This window comes from Elephantulus edwardii, unplaced genomic scaffold (genome assembly GCF_000299155.1).
Source record: "Elephantulus edwardii isolate Elephantulus edwardi_28Jun2011 unplaced genomic scaffold, EleEdw1.0 scaffold00044, whole genome shotgun sequence".
NCBI lineage: Eukaryota > Metazoa > Chordata > Mammalia > Macroscelidea > Macroscelididae > Elephantulus > Elephantulus edwardii.
In genome coordinates this window covers 6,810,030-6,830,243 of record NW_006399794.1, presented here as the reverse complement: position 1 = coordinate 6,830,243, position 20,214 = coordinate 6,810,030, and the positions used below count along the sequence as shown (strand labels likewise).

General features: G+C 42.4%; 2 protein-coding genes across 6 annotated transcripts in view; one reads left to right on the top strand and one right to left on the bottom strand.

The window, feature by feature from the left end:
• Positions 1-3,612, top strand: part of TUB (tubby bipartite transcription factor) — a 106,943-nt gene extending 103,331 nt beyond the window's left edge. For 2 of the 3 annotated variants that reach the window (XM_006885441.1, XM_006885442.1), the window contains exons 10-12: positions 2,299-2,397; positions 2,565-2,736; positions 3,366-3,612. In XM_006885441.1, the coding sequence (XP_006885503.1) occupies positions 2,299-2,397; positions 2,565-2,736; positions 3,366-3,499 (405 nt within the window). In that variant the 3' untranslated portion in view covers positions 3,500-3,612. The remainder of the gene's footprint in view (positions 1-2,298; positions 2,398-2,564; positions 2,737-3,365) is intronic. The other variant, XM_006885440.1, reaches the window with a different exon arrangement.
• An 8,992-nt stretch (positions 3,613-12,604) lies between these two features.
• The window catches only part of RIC3 (RIC3 acetylcholine receptor chaperone), a 36,515-nt gene continuing 28,905 nt past the window's right edge, over positions 12,605-20,214 (bottom strand). Inside the window, exons 5-6 of one of the 3 annotated variants that reach the window (XM_006885437.1) lie at positions 18,794-18,939; positions 12,605-13,038 (exon numbers count right to left, since the gene is read on the bottom strand). In XM_006885437.1, the coding sequence (XP_006885499.1) occupies positions 12,605-13,038; positions 18,794-18,939 (580 nt within the window). Of the gene's footprint in view, positions 13,039-18,793; positions 18,943-20,214 lie in introns of all 3 variants that reach the window. The other 2 variants (XM_006885438.1, XM_006885439.1) reach the window with 2 other exon arrangements.

Below are 20,214 nucleotides of genomic sequence, written 5' to 3'. Positions count from 1 at the left end.
TCTCCATACCTTTTCAACCTGTATGCAGAACAGATTATCCGGGAGGCTGGGCTCTATGAGGAGAAATGTGGGGTCAAGATTGGTGGACGATCTATCAAACAGTCTGTGTTATGCAGATGACACAACCCTGCTTGCTGAAACTGAGAAGGACCTGAAGTGCTTGCTGCAGAGGGTCAAGGATTGCAGCCTCCAATATAGATTGAGGCTCAATATCAAGAAGACAAAGTTTCTCACCACTGGACCTATTGGCAGCATCAGGATGGATGGTGAAGAGATTGGGATTGTTCACAGCTTTTGTTTGCTTGGCTCCACAGTCAACACTCTTGGCACCAGTAACCAGGAAATTAAAAGGCACATTGCCATGGGAAAGTCTGCTGCTAGGGACTTCTCCAAAGTACTGAAGAGCAGTGGTGTCTCTCTGGAGACTAAGGTGCATCTGATACAGGCCATGGTCTTTTCAATCACTTGTTATGCATCAGAGAATTGGACAATGACCAAGGAGGATAGAAGGAGAATTGATGCCTTTGAGCTGTGGTGCTGGAAAAGAGTATTGAGAGTACCATAGACTGCTAGGAAAACAAACAGATTCATCCTGGGAAGGGTTAAAACTGGTGGCTCTTTGGAGGCAAGGATTCTGAGGCTTCGTCTAACATACTTTGGACATGTTGTAAGGACAGACAGGTCCTTGGAGAAGGACATCATGCTTGAGAGGGTGGAGGGATAGCGCAGGAGGGAAAGGCCCTCTATGAGGTGGATTGATTTCAATGACTGGGGTAATTGGGATGAGTGTGTCAGAGACAATGCGATTGGCACATGACAGAGCAGAGTTTAGGGCTGTTGTACATAGGGTCGCTATGAGTCGCAAGCGACTCGACGGCACATAACAACAACAACTTTTTATTTCCTGACTGCTGATGCTAAGAATGTTGAATGTGGAGCTGACCAAGCTGTAATTTTCAACAACCTCAATCTCTTCTTCATCTATTATGGTGCTGCCAGTTGGCCCAGTGGTGGGAATCTTTGTCTTCTTGATGTTGAGCATCAACCCATATGAAGACTACAGTCCTTCATTTTCTGTAGCAAGAGCTTCAGGTCCTCCTCGTTTCAGCAAGCAAAGTTGTATCAGCTGCATAACGTAGGTTGTTGATGAGTCTTCCTTCAATCCTGATGCCCTCATAAAGGCCATCCTCCTGAATAATCTGTTCTGCATATAGATTGAAAATGTATGGAGACAGGATGCATCCTTGATGAACTCCTTTCCTGATTTTGAACCCAGCAGTGTTTCCTTGCTGTTAGGACGACTGCTTCCTCATTTTGAGTATAGGTTTTGTCTGAGCGCAATCAGTGTTCTGAGATTCCCATTTTTCTCAAGGTTAGTGACAATTTGTTGTGATCCATAGAAATGCTTTTTGCATAGTCAATGAAACAGACACTCCTCAGGTACTCTTTGCTTTCTGCGAAGATCCATTTGGCATTGGCAGTAATGTCTCTAGTGCCATGACCTCTTCTAAACCCAGTTTGTACTTCTGGTAGTTCTATGTCCATGTACTGTTCCATTCGTTTTTGGATAATCTTCAGGACTTTGCTTGTTGATGTTTATGATATTTGTGGTATTGACATATTTTAACAGGACCATTGCTGCTATGTTAAGAGTAGATGTTGGGGACAAGGGGCTTGGGGGTCAGTGACCAGTTATGGATCATTACAGTGAGCTCCAGGAGAGACGATGGGGAGAAGTGGATGTAATTTTAAGGTAGAGCTGAATTTGCTGATAGATTTTAAGTGAGGTTAGAAGAGAGGAGTCAAGGATTCTGGTGTATTTTGCCCAATCAATTGGAAGAGTTGAGTTGCCATTAACTGAGATGAGAAAAATGAGTTAGTCTTGGCAGAGTGGAAGTCCAAGAGTTCAGTTCTGGGTGTGTTGAATTAGAGATGCTTACACTCTCACATATTTGAGTAGTGTTACCAGAAGAGGTCAGTTCTTGGAAGAGGACACCATGCTTAGAAAGGTGGAGAATCAGAAAAGTAGAGGAAGAGCCTCAATGAGAAGGAATGACGAAGTAGCCACCACAGTGGGCGCAGGTACAGCAGACATTGTGAAAATGGTGCTGGATCAGGCAGGGTTTCTCTCTGCTGTCCATAGGGCCCCTATGAGTCAGAGCCCACACAGCGGCACCACTCCATGTCCAAGTAGAGATGTTGAAATCTACCTCATTTTTATTTTTCACTTCACCTCATTCTCATTAAGAGACTAGGTTCCTCGGATGGTCAATGTTGAGTTCTTTCTCTGTTTCCCAGGAGACAAACGTCTTAGGCTTTAAGGGACCACGGAAGATGAGTGTGATTGTCCCAGGCATGAACATGGTTCACGAGAGAGTCTCCATCCGTCCCCGAAACGTGAGTCTCTGCTCCACCCTCCCCTTTCCCCATCCATTATTCTAGTCTCTGCATGGGCTTCTAAGGGCAGACTACATATAGTACAGGACCATCCTAGGATAGATCTTTCTTTGGGGTAGTCATGGTGCCAAGACCTAGCCCTAGCTTAAGTGAGGCTGCCTTCCCAGGAGCATGAGACACTACTAGCCCGTTGGCAGAACAAGAACACAGAAACTATCATCGAGCTCCAAAACAAGACACCTGTCTGGAATGACGACACGCAGTCCTATGTACTCAACTTCCATGGGCGCGTCACACAGGCCTCCGTGAAGAACTTCCAGATCATCCATGGCAATGACCGTGAGTATTTATACCCCAGCCCATTCCTGCCCACATGACATCTGGGGCCCTTAGCTCAAGGTTCAGCTCACCTAGACCCACCTGTGCAGACCTGCACTTAAGGAAGCAGCCTCTCCAGCATGGAGGAACTTCCTCCGAAGAATCTCAGGCCCAGGAATCCCTTTTGAACAATTTCTTCTTCCCTGTTTCCTGTTGTTTATATTCCTCTTTCTCTTTTGCTTTCTGTTGCCACGTCTCCCAACTAGACTGTCTACCTCCTTTAGGATTCCCTTGGAATATCTGCTTCTTTCTTTCCCTCCCCTTGTTTGGGCACTCTGTACACCAAAAGGGAACTCTAGTGGCCAAGCGGTAAGAAGCTGCAGTCCAAAAGCACACGGTTTGAATCCACCAATTGCTCCATGGGAGAAGGATGGTAGTCTCCTCCCATGAGATTTACTGCCTCTGAAAATCCACTAGAGGGTCAGCTATCAGTCTGCTTTGACTTGGTTACACACATGATCACACTAGATGGGGCAGTGGAACTAGCCCTCAGGCCAGTGGACAGTGTGTAGGATGTCCTTCCCATTTCCATCATCCCTACTCTTTCCTGTTTTTCTCTCCTCCTTCGTTCATGCTTTTGTCTGGCCCAGCGGACTACATTGTGATGCAGTTTGGCCGGGTAGCAGAAGATGTGTTCACTATGGACTACAACTACCCACTGTGTGCGCTGCAGGCCTTCGCTATTGCCCTGTCCAGCTTCGATAGCAAGCTGGCCTGCGAGTAGAGGCTGCCTCATGCCTTTTGAGGTGACTCGGCTTGGAGTGGAGATAGCCCTGCCCACCTTCTGTACATAGGCCTCCTGCTAGAGGAATCTCTGGCCCTGAGCAGGTTCCTCTGCCTGTCTGAAGAGACAGGGGAGTGGGAGTGAGTGGGCACGTGGGGTGAAGGCACCAGAGTGAACTCCTGTGCCTCACAATCCACACCATCCCTCCACCCTGCTCCTGGGTTGGAGTCCTCCTGCAGTTATCTTTGCCAAGCTGGGCAGCTTCTTCAGCTGGGAAGGCACAATGAGGCATCAAGGGAGGAAGCACAATGCAGGGCTTTTGCAGCCCAGCCACCCACTCAGCCCAGGAGTCAGAGGACAGAGGTGTCTCAGTGTGAGGGCACAGGATGTGCATCTGTATGTATGTGTGTAGGCCATAGCAACTTTACATAGCAAAGGGTTCCGTGGCCAGGCTTGGTTCTACAGTTTCACACCTGGTGTTGAGACTGAACAATTCAAGAGGCCAGGCAGGCCCCTTACAACTGCAAAAGGGAGTTAACTTCATAAGGTTCCAGCCACACCTGGGAGATGTGAGGATCATGATAGGGTAGCGGTTTAGAAGGTGAGATGCAGGACCATGCCAGCATTGTAGGGTTTGGCTGTCTTTGGACTGTGGGAACCGGCTAGGGCCCTGGGATTTAAAATTTCTCCACATTTCTCAAGGTCAGATATTTTAGTGGAGAAAGGGTATAGGACAGAGGCGTAGTATGGAAAAGGTACAGAAAATAGGCTCCCTGGTTTAGGCTGTCCTGGGAGTCTTGTCCTGCCAACTGCCCCAGAAGCTCCCAGTAAGCAGTCTTGGCCACACCAGGAAGCACAGATGAGGGCCAAGATACTAGCCCCAGGCTGCACACAGTTTAGGGGTTCTTGCTGGTAAGAGGCCATTCCAAAGCCATGACATGCTTTAGGAAGCATTTCTTCTGGAATGACCCAACTTCAGGTACTCTTGCCTGTACTTTAGTTCCCACTGCTCTCAGCCTAGGACATGGTTGGTGAGGTCTTCTCAGTGTATTTCTTGGGTGGTAGTGGGACAGGGAGTATCTTAGAACCACAGAAAGTGTGGCAAGACTTTTAGAAATCATCTAATACAACAGCATTAGTTTAGGTGAGTCACACCTAGAAATGGGACTTGCACAGGGTCACCTCGCTGGCTAGTGGCAGAGTTCAGGAAACCTCAATCCCCCCTTGTTTCGTCTCCACTGTCCCCCATGAAACTGGTATCTTTAGCTCTCTGGTCTTCCTGGAACCTGGTCTCCATGTTCTCTCCCCCTTCCCTGATTACAGAAACTTATAGATGTGAGAGATGATCGATAAAATGAAGCCATTTCAGTAGGAAATCAGGATTTTTGCACATCAGACTGATCAGGATCGGCCTGTGCCCGACCCCTCTGAGAGATGCTTAGCCATGAGCAAACCTCGCAAGTGTGCTGCATGTTTCTGTCTAGATACGGCAGAATGGGATGTGAATGCTTCAGGCCTGGGCCTCATCTCTCCTCTGCCATTCTTCTCCTTGGACGGCACCATCCACTCTTGCAGGCTTGGGTCTCTTAAGCTCTTGCCTGATTACCATTTGCCCTGGAAGAGGCTTCTTATCCAGACTGAAGTTCAGAAATCAGTGGGAAGCTAGCAGAAGTTGTACCTTGTTTTAGAGCAGATCTGCCTGGGAAAGCTGAGTAGAAACTGATTTTTACAAATAAACATAGTATTTTAAACATGAGACTCTAGGTGATAGCTGTTTTGACTCTGTAAGTGGAGGTAGTATATTCTCATGTTGTAAGCCAAAGTATATGGTGTTGAGGGGTTAAAGCAGGGCACACCTATATCAGCATGGATCTGCCCACACCACTGACAGACTTCTCAGAGAATTCTACAGTCATCTTTCTCTTTTAAACATGGTCTAGTTTCTAGACATCTGGTGAGAGACATTTGAGAATACTACAAGTTTCCGTGCTGGGGTTGATCCTTTCCTTTCCCCCAGTGGTGCCATTTTCTCTTCCACAGTTCCAGTTTGGCATGTTGGTGGATAAGGAGCCCCCCTGCCAACCCAAAGGTGGCACCTCTTGTGGTTCAAATCCACCAGTGGCTCCTTAGGAAGAAGAGTCTCATTCTGTGTGATTATGGCTCCAGAAACCTGTTGGAAGGTTCCACTGGCAAGGAGTTTTGATGTTTGCAGCACTGACTTTAGTGAGAATTCATCTTCTGACATGTGAGATCATGGAAACTAGATGACTGCCAAGGTCTGGTTAAGCTGTTCTGGGTCTAGAATTTTACAGAACAGGCTGGCTTGGGATCCCAATGGAAGGGAGATCTTGATAGTAGCCTGGAAAAATCAGAAGCACAATGGAAACTCTTGGCCTTTGCTTTTCCTCTGGGACACAGACGGGCTGACTGGGTGTTTTGTACACTGGGTGTTTTCTGACTGGTCAGGCAAGGTGGATCCTGGACTCTCTGGGGTGGACGTCGAGAATGGTAGCCTCAGCAACAAAACTCTTGTTAGATATTGAGTCGTGAGCAGGAACAGCTGTGCCCTCTGCTTAAGTCCCAGCCTAGTAAGGTTTACTCTTAAGACTCCACTCTGGAAAAGTTTTCCTTGAGCACTGGCCCCGCAGCCATGGGCCCAAAGACTCTTAAAGGTTACAGAGCCCTGGAGACCACTTGGGCTCAGCCTCCCTTTAGCAAATGTTCTTGCCTTCCATAACCTCTGCCCAGATGGTCCTTGATTGGGCAGGGAACTCAGTGACTGAGTGAGCAGTGCTGGCTGAACGGCACTTTAGGCAGCTTCTGGCTCTCTTGCTCCCTCTGGGGCTGTACTCCGAAACTATCCACCATCTGCCCCAAAACACTTCTTCTGCAGAGTGGTGAAGTTCACTTCCCCAGCACTTCTTCAATTCTAGCTTTTCTCTACTTCTGGCTCTAAGGTGCTCCATGTCCATCTGTGTGTGTGTGTGTGCGCGCGTGTTTCTGTACATATCTGGGGAAAAGGGCAATCTGCAAATACTCAACTGATGTTTCTTAGCATCATATTTTGAAGGATGAGAAAGAAAGGAATAATGACATAGTTACAATCCCCTGTGGGCTTAGTACATTCATTTCATGCACTTTGGACAGAAAGTTTATCTAGCAAAGGACTAGCTTGTTCTTCCAGGGTTCTGATTGGGAGACTACCCAACAAAGTTGTTAGGCTTCACTTTCACTGCATTATATAAAGAATTCAATGTGTTACGCACATGCTTTTGGATGAATTAGAACATTATCTAGTGAATGTGCCTTAAAAATCAAGATTCTCATTCAGAGGAAGCACATAGGTCCAGACTTCATGGTGAGGGCAGGGCAGGTGTTAGGGAGCCAGGGAAGGTGGCTATCACAGGCTAAAAGACGACTTTGGAAACCTGTTTCTTTCAGTGGCAATTAGGGAAAAACCCCTAGAATCAGCAGTTTTTCTTTATTTTTAAATAGCAAGGCATTTACCTGAGAGATAGTTCTAACAGCAGTCGTGATTTCAATTTAAAGGCCCAGATTTTTCTCACAGTGGAGTCTGTGTGAAGGTGATGTTAGGAGAGCTGTGTTCCGCAAGCACAAATCCCACCTTCTAGGGTGGAGCCCTGGGTCTTCCCTACTGCAGGAACTCTGGCCTTCTGTTCTCTCTAATCCCTCTTACCCTAGCTGAAACACTTCGTGTGGTGGGCACCATGGCCCTTAGAGCACACATTTCCAGATAACTGAGTCTGTGTTCAGGTGCTGCTGTGCAGTACTGTTCCTGGGCCTAACGCCTCTGCCCTGGACGCTGGCCTATAGGTTTGAGGCAGCCTCCCAAGAGTAAGGGATGGGATCTTGGCCACCTGTTCTTATGTACCTCCAGTTTGCAATTTTCTGTCATCTCAGGATATACAGGAGGAGAAGTATTGGGACAAGTTTCATTTTGGGTTTTTCTAACCAAGTTAAGAGGCAAGTTGGTCTTACAGAAATCATTTCTATGCTAGGAGTCCTGTGATTCTGAGAACACCTTGTAGTCTTTGAAAGTCTGTTTTCTCATTTGCAAAATGAGGACGTGGTCTGTAAAAACTACAGGTAGGATTCAGGGTGAATGAAAGTTAATCCTTGCTTTCATCACTACTTTCTCTAGCTCATCACCGTGCCTTTTTTTCTTTCCTATGAAGGGCATCACATCCCTCTTCCTTTGTCCGACTGTCCCTCTTTCCCCCTACCAAGGTCCAGGTGGAACTGGAGATTAGGCCGAGATCTAGAGTTTCCTAGAGGACAATGTGGAGTGACTTAGAAAGGAAAACCGGCCTCTGCCTCTTTAATCCAGAATTTGGTGACAAAGGGGACTCAGTCAGGATGGGTGACGTTTCTTAGTGGGAACATACATTTAGCCAGTTTTCATAATGCCTAGAATGTGTATGTCTATTTGCACAAGATCGTCTTTTCCTATTTTCAAGTGGTCAGACATTTTATTTTTGCTCAAAATTATCTGGAGTTTTAGATAAAACTTACAAAATTGTGCTTTTATTAAGTGACTTTTTGAATAAACTCTTTGGTATTCTGGAGCAAATGTATTTATTTATTGGTATGTGCAATGACAAACTTGGTATTTTCCCATGTTGACATTATGTATGTTATAGAATTTGGTGTTTGTCTAAGTATAGAACATATACCAACAAATTAAAACTTGAATTGTTTCAATACTGCTGTGTACTCTTTCTTTGGGTCCCCCCCTTCCCACCCCACCCCCATTGAAGGAGAAAAATCTGTCCGTTTCCTATACCATTCATTCATCTTTTCCTAGGAGTCTGAGGAGCGGGCAGGTAGTGGAGGTAACATGGGAAACAAAACTTGTTTTAAAGCAATGATACGTGGGTCAGATGTAACCCTGTATCTATGCCATTTATGTATAAAGTTGATCAGAACCATGACTAAAAGCTGAGGAGGGTTAAGGAAATGGTGAGGTTCACAGGTAAGTAAATTAGAACCGTTCCCTTCAGGGTTGGCTGTGCCAACCAGAGGAATAGGCTATTGGGGCCTAAGTGTCCCCGAGGCCCTTTAGAAAAGAACAGGGCTGGGAATGGAGGGGAGAGTGGAAAAGACCTGAGTGACAGAAATAACACAAAGATCCAGTTGCTTGATTCTTGTGGTCCTGCTCAGAACCTAACCTAGGTGAGCAAGACTTAAACCTGGGGTTTTTTATTTAATTTCTTGCCTGTAGCAGACCTGAAACCAAGAGGACAAGAAGCTGCAGCTATCAATGGAAGTAGACATGAAAGCTAGCAGTCTGATCCTAAGGGAGGAGGTCAAAACTAAAAATCACTCATAGACTACAGAAGCCCCAAGTGCAGGGCCATTCTTGGCAGTTGGGGAGGTCCTGGGAGGTGTCAATTGTGACACAGTAGCCCTAGAATTGATGTACACAGCAATGTGCTGTTGTTGCAAACAATCTGAGTACCTCCTCTGTAGGGCCTCTCTTTTCAAAATGGTATCTCATTTAATTCTAACAGCCCTGCAAACGTATTTGTCCTAATTCACGTATGAGAAAAATAGTAGTGAAGTTATTAAATGAACTGTGAAAGGGAAGAAATCAGTTTTTATTTTGTATCAGAAAATTGGGAAGGTTGGTATTTAGATTTGTATAAAAATGGTCAAACCAAAATCATATGGGTACTTCATTTATGGGCTTTTCGTAGTATTGCCAGATAGTTGAGGCACTAAATTTTTCTTCAGATTAGAAAGAGTATGAGTCTAGTATTGTAGTAAGTATGGCTTATTACCCCAGATTTAGACTTTTCACAAGAAAAAAAGCATTTCCTACCTGAACTGTGGCCTATCTCCTGTGGGAAAGCACATAATCAGTCCATGAATGAAGAGGCTTTGGTTTGACTTGTGTTTATTTTTTAATGTCAGGTTGAAGACAAGTGTTTTAAATGATCACAGATACAAAGATTATATGTCCGAGATTATAGGCTGGTTTACTCCTACTGCTTTGGCATAATTATTTCTAAGGCTCCCTTTTCCCAGACTATCTCAATTTAAACCATAAATTGTTTAGTTACTCAAACCACAGACAATACAGAAAGAATAGTTCTTACAGATCTTCTCTTCTAGAAGCCAAACAGGCCTCTGCACTTAGCACATACTTCTCTCTCCAGAGCTCATACATACTTCATGAGTTATGAAGCTCATGAGATGCTTTTCCTACCATGACCTAGAAAGGGGAACTGGCTGGAGCACCCACATGATGTGCCAAGCTCATTCAGCTGTTTTCTAGAACAACTATTTGTGCCCGGAAGTGCTCTGCCACAGTGCCAAAAGGTCACTGCTGACCCAGTGTCAGGGAGCTAGCAAATTTGCAAGCCCAGACCAGTTCTGAACTGAAGGCCATAGGAAAGAGCGGAGCAGGCATGGTCCCATGATACTGGTGACCCTGGGCTGTGTGAAGAATTATCTGGTTCTAGAGCATTGGCTCTGCAAGACTAGTACTTTTGGCAGGAAATATTTTCAAATCCTGTTTTTTCTCCCCCTAAAGACTAACATTCAGAATCAACACTATGGGACACTATGCATCCCAGTCTGATTAAAATACCTGAACATAGCACATCCTTTTGTAACCTACTGCTTTTCCCCCCGTTGCTCTTTCTGCAAAGAAGGTCCATTCCCATCCTTGCTCACCTGGAGAAATTCTTAGCATGCTTCAAGGGCCACCTTCTCTGTACAGTATCTTGCATGAACTTTGGCAAAAATGTTTTTCTGTATTCCTTCAATTTGGGTTCATATCTCAATTGTAACCTGAAACCTTAAATAATAAAGAACAGCTTGGGTTCATATCTCAATTGTAACCTGAAACCTTAAATAATAAAGAACAGCTTATCATTTCTTGAGTGGTTATCATGTATGTAATAGAATATTGTTTTGCATGTACTAATAATTCAGTTTTCTTAATAGGAAGCCAGTGTTCAGAAGGGTTAAAGAGCTGACCCAAAGATCCCTAAGCTAGAAGAGCAAGAATGGGATCAGGGTCCACATTTCTTTCTGTAGAATGCTTGACCTGAAGGTCTATACAGCTGTTGTACCTCTCCTAAGTTTTTACTTGTCAAGCTCCCATGTAAAACATTTATTTTTTTGAGGATAGGAATGAAACCTTTCCTTCCAAGTATCTAGTACTCGGCAGTGTCTGTCTGCTAAATGAGTGAGGAGGCTACAAGGAAACCGTTCTTGTATCTCACAAGGGAGTGAGCCACACCCTAAGGCAAAAAAGAACTTTAAGTCTTTGAACCAGGGCCCTAGGACTCTCCTCAAAATCAGCCCTTAATGGTGAGTTATGAATAGTATGGAGAACATTTAGTCAAAACAATAAAGAACACCTACATTATTTTTTTTACCTTTAGCATTACATCTAGATGGTCTTTAGCACATTTTAAACTGCATTTACGATGCAAATAAAATGTTCCATACAAAGACAGCTGGCACTATATGTTCTATAGGAACATTTGCTAATGATATTTCTCAGTAATTCTATTACCCAACAAGAAATGCCTACCTGTAGCTGATACACTGCCTTAATATGATCCTGTATCTTCTAACAGTGGTCTGTATGCTTATATGCATGATTTATACTCTTTCCTGGCATCCTGTTCAAGCCAGGCCAATGTTATGTTACTAAGTTTCAAGATTTTTACAGTTTATCATTAGGAATGTCTTTAGGAGGGAACAGGCTGTTAAACTCAGATTCTGCATGTAAACTGTGAATTCACTCATCCACCTAGAATTCAAGAGAACCATCGTATCTCAATAAGACATGAAACCAAGCACTAGGCTAAGCTTGGTTAAAACCCACCTTGGCCTGATGTACCTCATACTTTGCCCAGCTCTCTCACAAAAAACTTAGCTACTCCAATACAGACTAATGAATTCTTCCCCTGTGCACTGTTTTATGAGTTCTCTCACCTTCCCCGCTGGGCTGGCACTTATATAAAGTTCACTCCTCATTTCTGTTTCAGTTGATATGGTATGAGGACAAATTCTCCAGAGGGCACATTAAGGAACAGTTTCTAGGCATGGTCTCTTTGTAAAGGTAGGGTTCTCTCCCTTGTTACTGGCTCCCTACCCTTCTGAGCAACTCATGGCAGGACTACTATCCTTGGGCAGGTCATTCCGCAGCCTCAAACTTAGCTTTGCAGGAGTGTCTAAATGCTCCATCTAAATAATCCTCTGGCCACTGGAAACCAAAGTGCAAAGGTGCTACCGACTATGGCAGTTTTGTTACACTAACTTTGGCCACCTTATCAGAAAGATTAGCTCCTGGAGAGAGGGATTTAATGACCAGTCTCAACAAGATGGACTGACAAGTGACTGTAACAATGGACTCACACAGCAACTGTGAGGATAGCTTGAGTAGTATTGTTTTGTTGTATGGAGGGTCATTCTGAGTCAGAACTGACTCGATAACGAACAACAGAGCTTGACAACCAGACAAAAAAGTCAGGCCAGCAGGAGTCTCGTGCTACTCTGGATGCTGGAGGCAGTATCAGTGTATCTGGAAAGGCAATAGGTATGAGGAAGAGTCTTCAACTCAGAACAGCCTTACCTTGCTCTGGGTCCATCATCTCCAGAAATAAAATGTTTTCTTTTCCCTAGGGGCCCACTAACCTGCTCAAGGCCCAAAGAATAAGCATCATGGGTTTAGAAATCTTCACTTTTTCAGCTTTATGTCTTCATCATTTGTTAGCTGATAATATTCTGTTAATCCTAACAAAAGAGTTGGACTTTACCCCTGAGTGGTCCCCTCTGTAATTACTACAGACTAAACACTGTTACTCAGTGGATCAGCTTCTCTGGTGAGGGAAAAGCACAAGGACAAGAGTGAAGTTTTGCTGTGTTCATCCTAACTTCTATGGTGTTTTACAGGGTGACAGGTGTGTGAGCACCAGGAAGGAAACATGATATCCTTGGTAATGGCCTGATAGCTATGATATCTGAACATAGAGAATGAAGTACAGAGCACAAGACCAAGGTGAAATCTGAGAGAAAGGTCACCCTGGGACTAGAGTAATGAATACTTCACTAAACTGGCTGTTTTCATTCTAAACTCTGGAGGTTCCGCTTCCTCAGTATGCCCCCGGTAGGTGCTTTATCTGCACTGATGCCCAAGTTTTCATCTCTGAATTCTTGGGACCACTCTTCTTTAGTGGTTTCTTCTTGATCGCTGTAGCCGTCTACACTGAAACCAGCATTCTCTGCCAAGACAGCAGGATCTTCTTCATGGAAACAGCAAGAACACGTTTCTGGCTTTGAGTTGCACAAGGTAACAGAACTATCTTCCTGGGCTCGGGCAGCAGTGGGCAGACAGTCCCAGCCCCGATGTTCTGCTGCTTCTTCTAGCACTTCCATTCTCTCAGCTATTTCTTCAGCAGAGGGCTCTTCTGGGTCAGGGTAATCCACTAGGATTGTTTCTTGCCTCCGCTTGATGCTGTCTGAAAGGTCATAAACTGGGTAAGTCTCTTCAGGGTAACCTAGGGAGAAAAGGAGCAGAGTCTTAGAATGTGTTTTCCAAAAATAAAGTATCAGGCTCAAAAAGAGGATTTTTCAAGCAGCAGCCATCCCATCATAACAAATCCATTCACGAAATCTGAGACAATTCTAACAGTTCTTAAGTTTCACTTGAGCAAGTTCTTAGCAGTATGGCTGATATCCAGTGCTCTTTTGAAATACAAACCAATTCAGATGAAAATCCCTTCTTAAATGTGGGCTCTTAGGGCAGATCACTATGTGCTTCTCAGTACTGATGCAGATTAAACAAACAACATGAGCTTCAGTTTTTTTGTTTTTAAAAAGGCACCAAATACCAGATGGCAAGAGCATAGCTCAAGGCTAATGTTTATAATTTCTATCTAGAACCATTTTAAAATCTTCCCGGGGGTTGGGGTGGAGGGTAGGGGAAGAAAGTGGGGAGGAGGGAAAGGAAAGGAGCAGTAAGCACTTTGGAAAACACACTATGAATGCTTCTACTTATCAAAACAACTGAAATCGTTTTCAAGTGTCAGAAATGGAGAGTACTTTAGCAAGACATGGCCAGGATCCCTAAGGACAAGCACTGCACTTTGAGGAGACAGAATTCTAATTGTTGGCTTCTTCATCTTCAAATAATAGAACAAAAGAAAGTAACAAACTGGTAAACAAAATGAGTAATACTGGTGCTGAATCCCACCTATGATGATGAGAAGAGAGAAACGCTGCCAAATTAAGAAAAGAAAGAAATGTGTGTCAGCCAAGCCACACCTAAATGACAGATGGGCTGCAAGGGAGCTCATATGCCAGTGTTGGCGAAGGACGGTGCTCACGACACAATGCGAAAAGCTGGAGAATTCCAAGTCCATTTGCACATCATGATAATTGGCACACAGAATCCTAACACAAACCACTTTCTGCCTACAAATTATGAAAGGAAGAGGGTCTTTTTTGATGTAGGGAAAGGTTTGGGGAGACATTTTCACAACATTTACTGTTTGGGTTTTAATTCTTTTTCTTACATACAGACTCATTTTAGAAAATACATAAAATAGAAACATATTTTTAAAAAGAAAAAGCAAAACACCCAGAATTCTATCACTGACAATATTTTATTGTTTTCACTCCTGGTCTTTTTTTACCATGTATGAACATGTCTTTGTCTTTTTCTTGCCTCTAGTAAAGAAGAATGTTGTTCATGTTGTCAGCCTGGCTCACTGCGACCTATGCAAAGAGAACAGAACACTCCTGAGTCTAGCACCATCCTCATGTTCATTGCTATGCTTGAGTCCACTGTTGCTGCTGCCCTGTCAATCTCTTTTTCACTGACCTGCTACTAAGCATGCCGCCTCTCCTCAAGAACTGGCTGTTACTGGTAACAGGTCCAAAATATAGTAAGACAAAGTAAAGTCTTACTATCTCCTCTTCAAAGGAGCATTGTGGCTGTACTTCTCCCAAGCCAGATATGTTTGTTCTTGAAGTCCAAGGTTAAGTCAATATTCCTTGCGAACATAATTCAGGGGCATCATTGTCTAGTTATCACAAGCATATGGAACAACTGAAAAGCCCATGACTTAAGTCAGTCACACTTTAGTCTTCAAAGTGACAACTTTGTTTTAGAACAGCTTCATGAGTCTTTGGCAGCAGATTTTCCCAAGGTGATACATCGATTACTTGACTACTGCTTCCATGGGTGTTGATTTACTTCCAAGTAAAATGAAATTTGACAACTTTAGCCTTTTCTATGTTTATTATGATATTGCTTATTGATTGCGTTATGAAGATTTTGGTTTTATTTGTGCTGAAGTGGAATCAAAAGCTCTGGTGGCCTAATGGGTAAGGATTGTGATTCCAACATAAAAAAAGTGGTTTGAATCCAACAGCTGCTCAGAGAGAGGATGGACAGTTGTCTTCTGTGGGATTTACAACCTCGAAAACTCATGGGTGGGTCAGTTATGAGTTGGTTGACTCGATGGCAATGAGTATGAGTGTGTTAGTCTTTGTTCATCAACAGTAAGTGCTTCAAGTCCTCTTCATTTTCAGCAAAGCTGGTTATGCCACCTGCATGGCTCAGATTATTGGGTCTTCTTCCAATCCTAATGCCGCATTTGATTTTCATATAGTCTAGACTTTCCGATTATTTGCTTAACACAGAGACTGAATAATGGTGAAATAACACAACTTTGATGCATACATTTCCTGATTTAAACCATGCAGTTTCCTCTTGTTCTATTCTAATCAATGCCTCTTGGTCTATGTACAGATTCTGGATGAGCACATTTACATGTTCTCCAATGTCATTCTTTATAATTTTAACGATAATTTGTTATGGTCCACACAGAGTTGGTAAAACATAGGTAAACATCTTTCTAGTATTTTCTGCTATCAAAGCAAGATGCATCTGATGTTAGCAATGCCAGCCTTTATTCCATGTCATATTCTCAATCCAGCTTGAATTTCTGGCAGTTCCTTGTTGATATACTGCTATAATAATTTTTTTAGTTACCCTGAAGGTTGATACTGCATATAAAATGTTCTACTTGGATTTTTTTATTCTTTCAACATTTCTATCATGAGCATTTCTCCATGTCATTAGACATTTTTAAAATAGCAAGCACAACAGTCCACTACACAGCTACAACATAATTATATGATTTGTTATTCCTTGTAAGATATTTATGACTTCTGAAGGCCTAGAAGGTAAGAAGTTTCAGTACCAACTCAGAAGCGGGCAGTTTGACTCCATCAGCTGTTCTGAGGGTGAAAGAAGGACATTCCACTTCTGTGTGGTTTACAGGCTTTGACCATCCGCTCGAGGCTCAGCTATAAATTGGTTCTGACTTCACAACAATGACTTTCACTTAAGACATTTAGTGTCCTTCCAATTTTTCCCTACTACAATTAAGATTCTGAATATAAATCCGTATTATTTATTTACTTTTAAAAATTTGTGATTTTAAGAAAAGTTTTATTTACACAAAAGCTGTATTTTCATTCATTCATTCATTCATTCACTGTTGCACATTTTCCTCCCTTGCCCAGTTCACTTTTTAAAAAAATATAAATTCATTCATTGTTGCACAATTTCCGTCCTTCCCCTTCCCGTCCCCCAGTCCTCTTTGCAATGTACCTCTTATTCTAGACTGTTGTCTTACATATAGCAAAGAGATGGAAACAACCAAGTGCTCATCAACAAACAAATGGATAGAAAAACTATGGTATATTCACATAGTGGAATACTATGAAGCACTGAAAAATAATGAACTTGTAATACATTATACAATGTGGGTCACCCTGGAGGATGTTATGCTGAGTGAAATGTCTCAGTCCCAAAAGGCACAACACCACTGTTATGAAGTAGGACTGACATGGGATGTTGGGAGGAGAATAGAAAAAGAGTAGATAGATAATGAACACTTTACTGGAATAGATGAGAGAGAGAACTGTTTAAAAGGAATATATGATTAGGCATTATATGTAAGACAATGGTCCATATTCTTGTCTTTCTCCCATGGAGCCACTGGGGATTTGAAGTGCTAGAGAGGGTCAGCCTTTGGGCTAGCAGTGCCACTCCCTATAGACTATATCACAAAAGTTCCCTACTACTAGAACTAATAACCTAGACCAACAGGCTGTTATGTGAACTGAGCAAGGGAACATCACATGGTGGTAAGCTGGACTCTATGAAGAAGAATGTAGCATCAGGAGGAAGACTCATAAAAACCTTCATTATGCAGATGACACAACCTGGCTTGCTGAAAGTGAAGAGGACTTGAAGCACTTGCTGCAGAAGGTTAAACACTGCAGCCTTTAACACTGATTGCACATCAATGTCAAGAAAACAAAAATTTTCACCACTGGACCCATACACAACATCATGATGTAAAAAAGACTGAAACTCTTAATGACCTTATCTTACTTGGATCTATAAACAATACAGTCGGTATAAGCAATCAGGAGATCAAGAAATGTACTGCATTACGAAAGCTGGAAGTTAGGGACCATTTCTAATTACTGAGGAGCAATGATGCCAGTCTGAAGACTAAGTAGCACCTGATTCAGGCCATAGTTGACTCTTCAGTCACTTGCTGTGCTGAGAGTTGGACAATGAATAAGGATACAGAAGAAAACTGATGCCTTTTAACTATGGTGTTGGAGAAGAATACTGAATATCCGATGGACTGCCAAAAGAACAAACAGTTATGTCTTGGAGAAGGCATATGCATGTTGTTCAAAGTTATTCCTTGGAGAGGGGCATCATGCTTGGGAAGGTGGAGGGACAGTGAAAGAGAGGAAGACTTCTCAACTAGATGGACTGACACTGTGATTGTAGCAATGGACTTGATTGAGTATGTCAGAGATTTTGAGGATGGCATAGGACAGGACAGCTCTGATTTGGAGTCACTGTGAGTTGTACTTGACAGCACCTAACATCATCATCAGAGCAAGAAAGAATGAAAATGTAAACAAAAATACAACCTAAAACTGTATGAACTATGTAGGAAATAGAACCTTCACCAAAGATACAGAGATAGCAAAAACTAAACAGCAAGCACATGAATATAAAAAATGTTTAGTATCACAAGAGTCCAGCACTGAGACGGGGGGGTGGGGGGTGGAGGGGGGTGGATATTGTATACCAATGAAGGAATTTTTCTTTTACTTTTCAAAGAGAGGAGTGAAATGGGGGGAAAGGGTGGGCAGGGAGAAAAGTGGAACAATGAATGAATGGAAATCCAAAATCTCTGTAAATGTTCATTAAATTAATAAAATAAAATTTAAAAAAATGTTTCGTATCATTAATGCTTTGGCACAGGCAAAATTAAAATCACAATTAAGGTGCTGTTTTACACTTAGGAGAATGGCTAAAATGATAAAAGACTAACAGTATCAAATACCAATAGGGATACAGACTAAATGGACTTGTGGAAAAGTGGTAATGGGAAGGCAACATGGCATACAGCACTTTGGAAATCATATTTCTGATACAGTTAAATGTATACTTAATATGTTGTTGAGTGCCATCAAGTCAGAACCAACTCATGGCTGAATCCTGTACCTTTGTGTTAACAGTGCAATTCCTTACCACACTAAGCCACCATGTTGTTGTTGTCAGAGTATGACTCATAGCTACCCCTGTCTGAATCCTGCCCTGTCCTGTTTCCTCATCTCATCTCTGATACACTTGAACCCACTGCTACAGTCAGACTCCTAGATATGTATCCAGGAGAATTATAAACATATGTACAAGGAGTCCTATATAGAAGTACAAAGCAGCTTCAGTCATACTAGTTTAAAATTGGTAACAGCCCAATATTCTTCAATTTGTGAATGGATAAACAAATTATGGTATATCCACACAAAAAAATACTAAGTAAAAACAAAACAAAAATACTACTGATACATGCAACAGCACACCTAAATCTCAAAAACATGATCCTAAATAAATAAGCCAAAAACAAGAGTATATGCAGTATGATACATTTACAGAAACTATAGGAACAGAAAGCAGTAGAGTTATTGCCAAGGGTGGGAGGAATGGATGAGCTTCAAAAGGGAAGGAACTTTTTGAGATTACAGAAATGTTCTATGTCACAATTGCAACATTACTGCACATCTTTGTACACTTGCTAAAATACCTGTGTACTGAACAATTGATAAACATTATATACCTCAAAAAGTAAAGATATGGGAAGAGATGTTGAAGTGAAAGTTTTCTGGTGTCAGCAGTTAATAGAGAAAAGAAAAGATACTGTTTACCTTCCCAGTCTTCCATGTAAGGGGCTTCTTCAGCTTCCTTCTCTGGAGTGGATCTGTCAACAAATTTTCCTTCTTTCATGACCCTGGTGATTTCTCGGAGCTGATGCAACAATCGTTTCTCTTGATCAGAAGTCACAGTCTGTGCTCTGCTTAGAAATATCCATCTAATTAGTAGTAACTACTCCTAGATAATGGCTATAAACATCACTAAGAACCAGACCCCAGAACAGAAGTCAAATAGCAAACGACGATTATTCTAGCCATAACATTTTCAAGGGCCACAGGGAGTTTTACTGCTAATCCAAAGGCTGTGCCTCTTTGAAGGTTCAAATCCACAAGCCACAAATTGGGAGAAAAATGGGCAATTGCCTCCCTTGTGATTTACAGTCTTGGAAATGGCTCAGAAACAGCTATGAGTTGATTCTGACTCAAGAATAATGGCTTTAAGTTTGGTGGTGTTTTTTTTTTAATATATTTGAGAAGTGGTTGACCAAGTTTGCTCCCCAGACTGTCTTAGTCTAGCAGTTCCACTGAAGCTTGCCCACAATGGGTGATGATGCTGGTATTTCAAATGCCAGTGGCAAAGCTTCAAGAACCACAGCACCAAGTCCCCACAGAATAACAAAAGGACGAGCAAGTGGTAGATCTGAGGAAGATTCATTAACAATTCACAATATGCAGGTGATAGAACCTTCCTTGCAGAAAAGAGAAGATATGGAGCATTTACTAATGAAGCTCATAGACTGTAGTGTGCAGTATGGATTATATACCTCAACATAACGAAAACATCCTCACAAATGGACCAATGAAAAACATCGTAATAAATAAGAAATAAAGACTGATGCTGTTATAGAAGCAGTACTGAAAAGAAAAATAATGCTTTACAATGGGTAAGTATGCTTCAAAACCCGTTCAAAAACCAACTGCCATTGAGTTTATTCTGACTTACAGTGACCCTCCATTAAGTTTCCAAGGATCTAAACCCTTGTAGGAAGACACTGCTCATCATTATTTTATGGGGCATGGTGGACTTGAACCATAGACTTTTCTGTTAGCAATACAACATGTTACACCATCATGGATACCAAGGACCTCTTGAAAGCACTTGGGTTAAGATTGTAATTTTGAAGACTAAGTGACAGTATTTTCAGTCATCTCATATGCATGTGAAAGTAAGGCAATGAATAAGGAAAACTGAAAAAGAATTGATAGTTTTTTTAAATTATGGCATCACGGACTGCCTTAAGAACAACAACAAAAAATCTGTCTTGGAAGAAGTACAATCAGAATATTTCTTAGAAAGGAGGACAAAGACCAAAATGGATGTCAGAAGAAACTCTCAAGATTGCACTGGAGCGCAGAGAAGCCAAAGCACAAGGAAGAATTCAAGATACTAAAGAGCTGAACAGAAGATTCCAAAA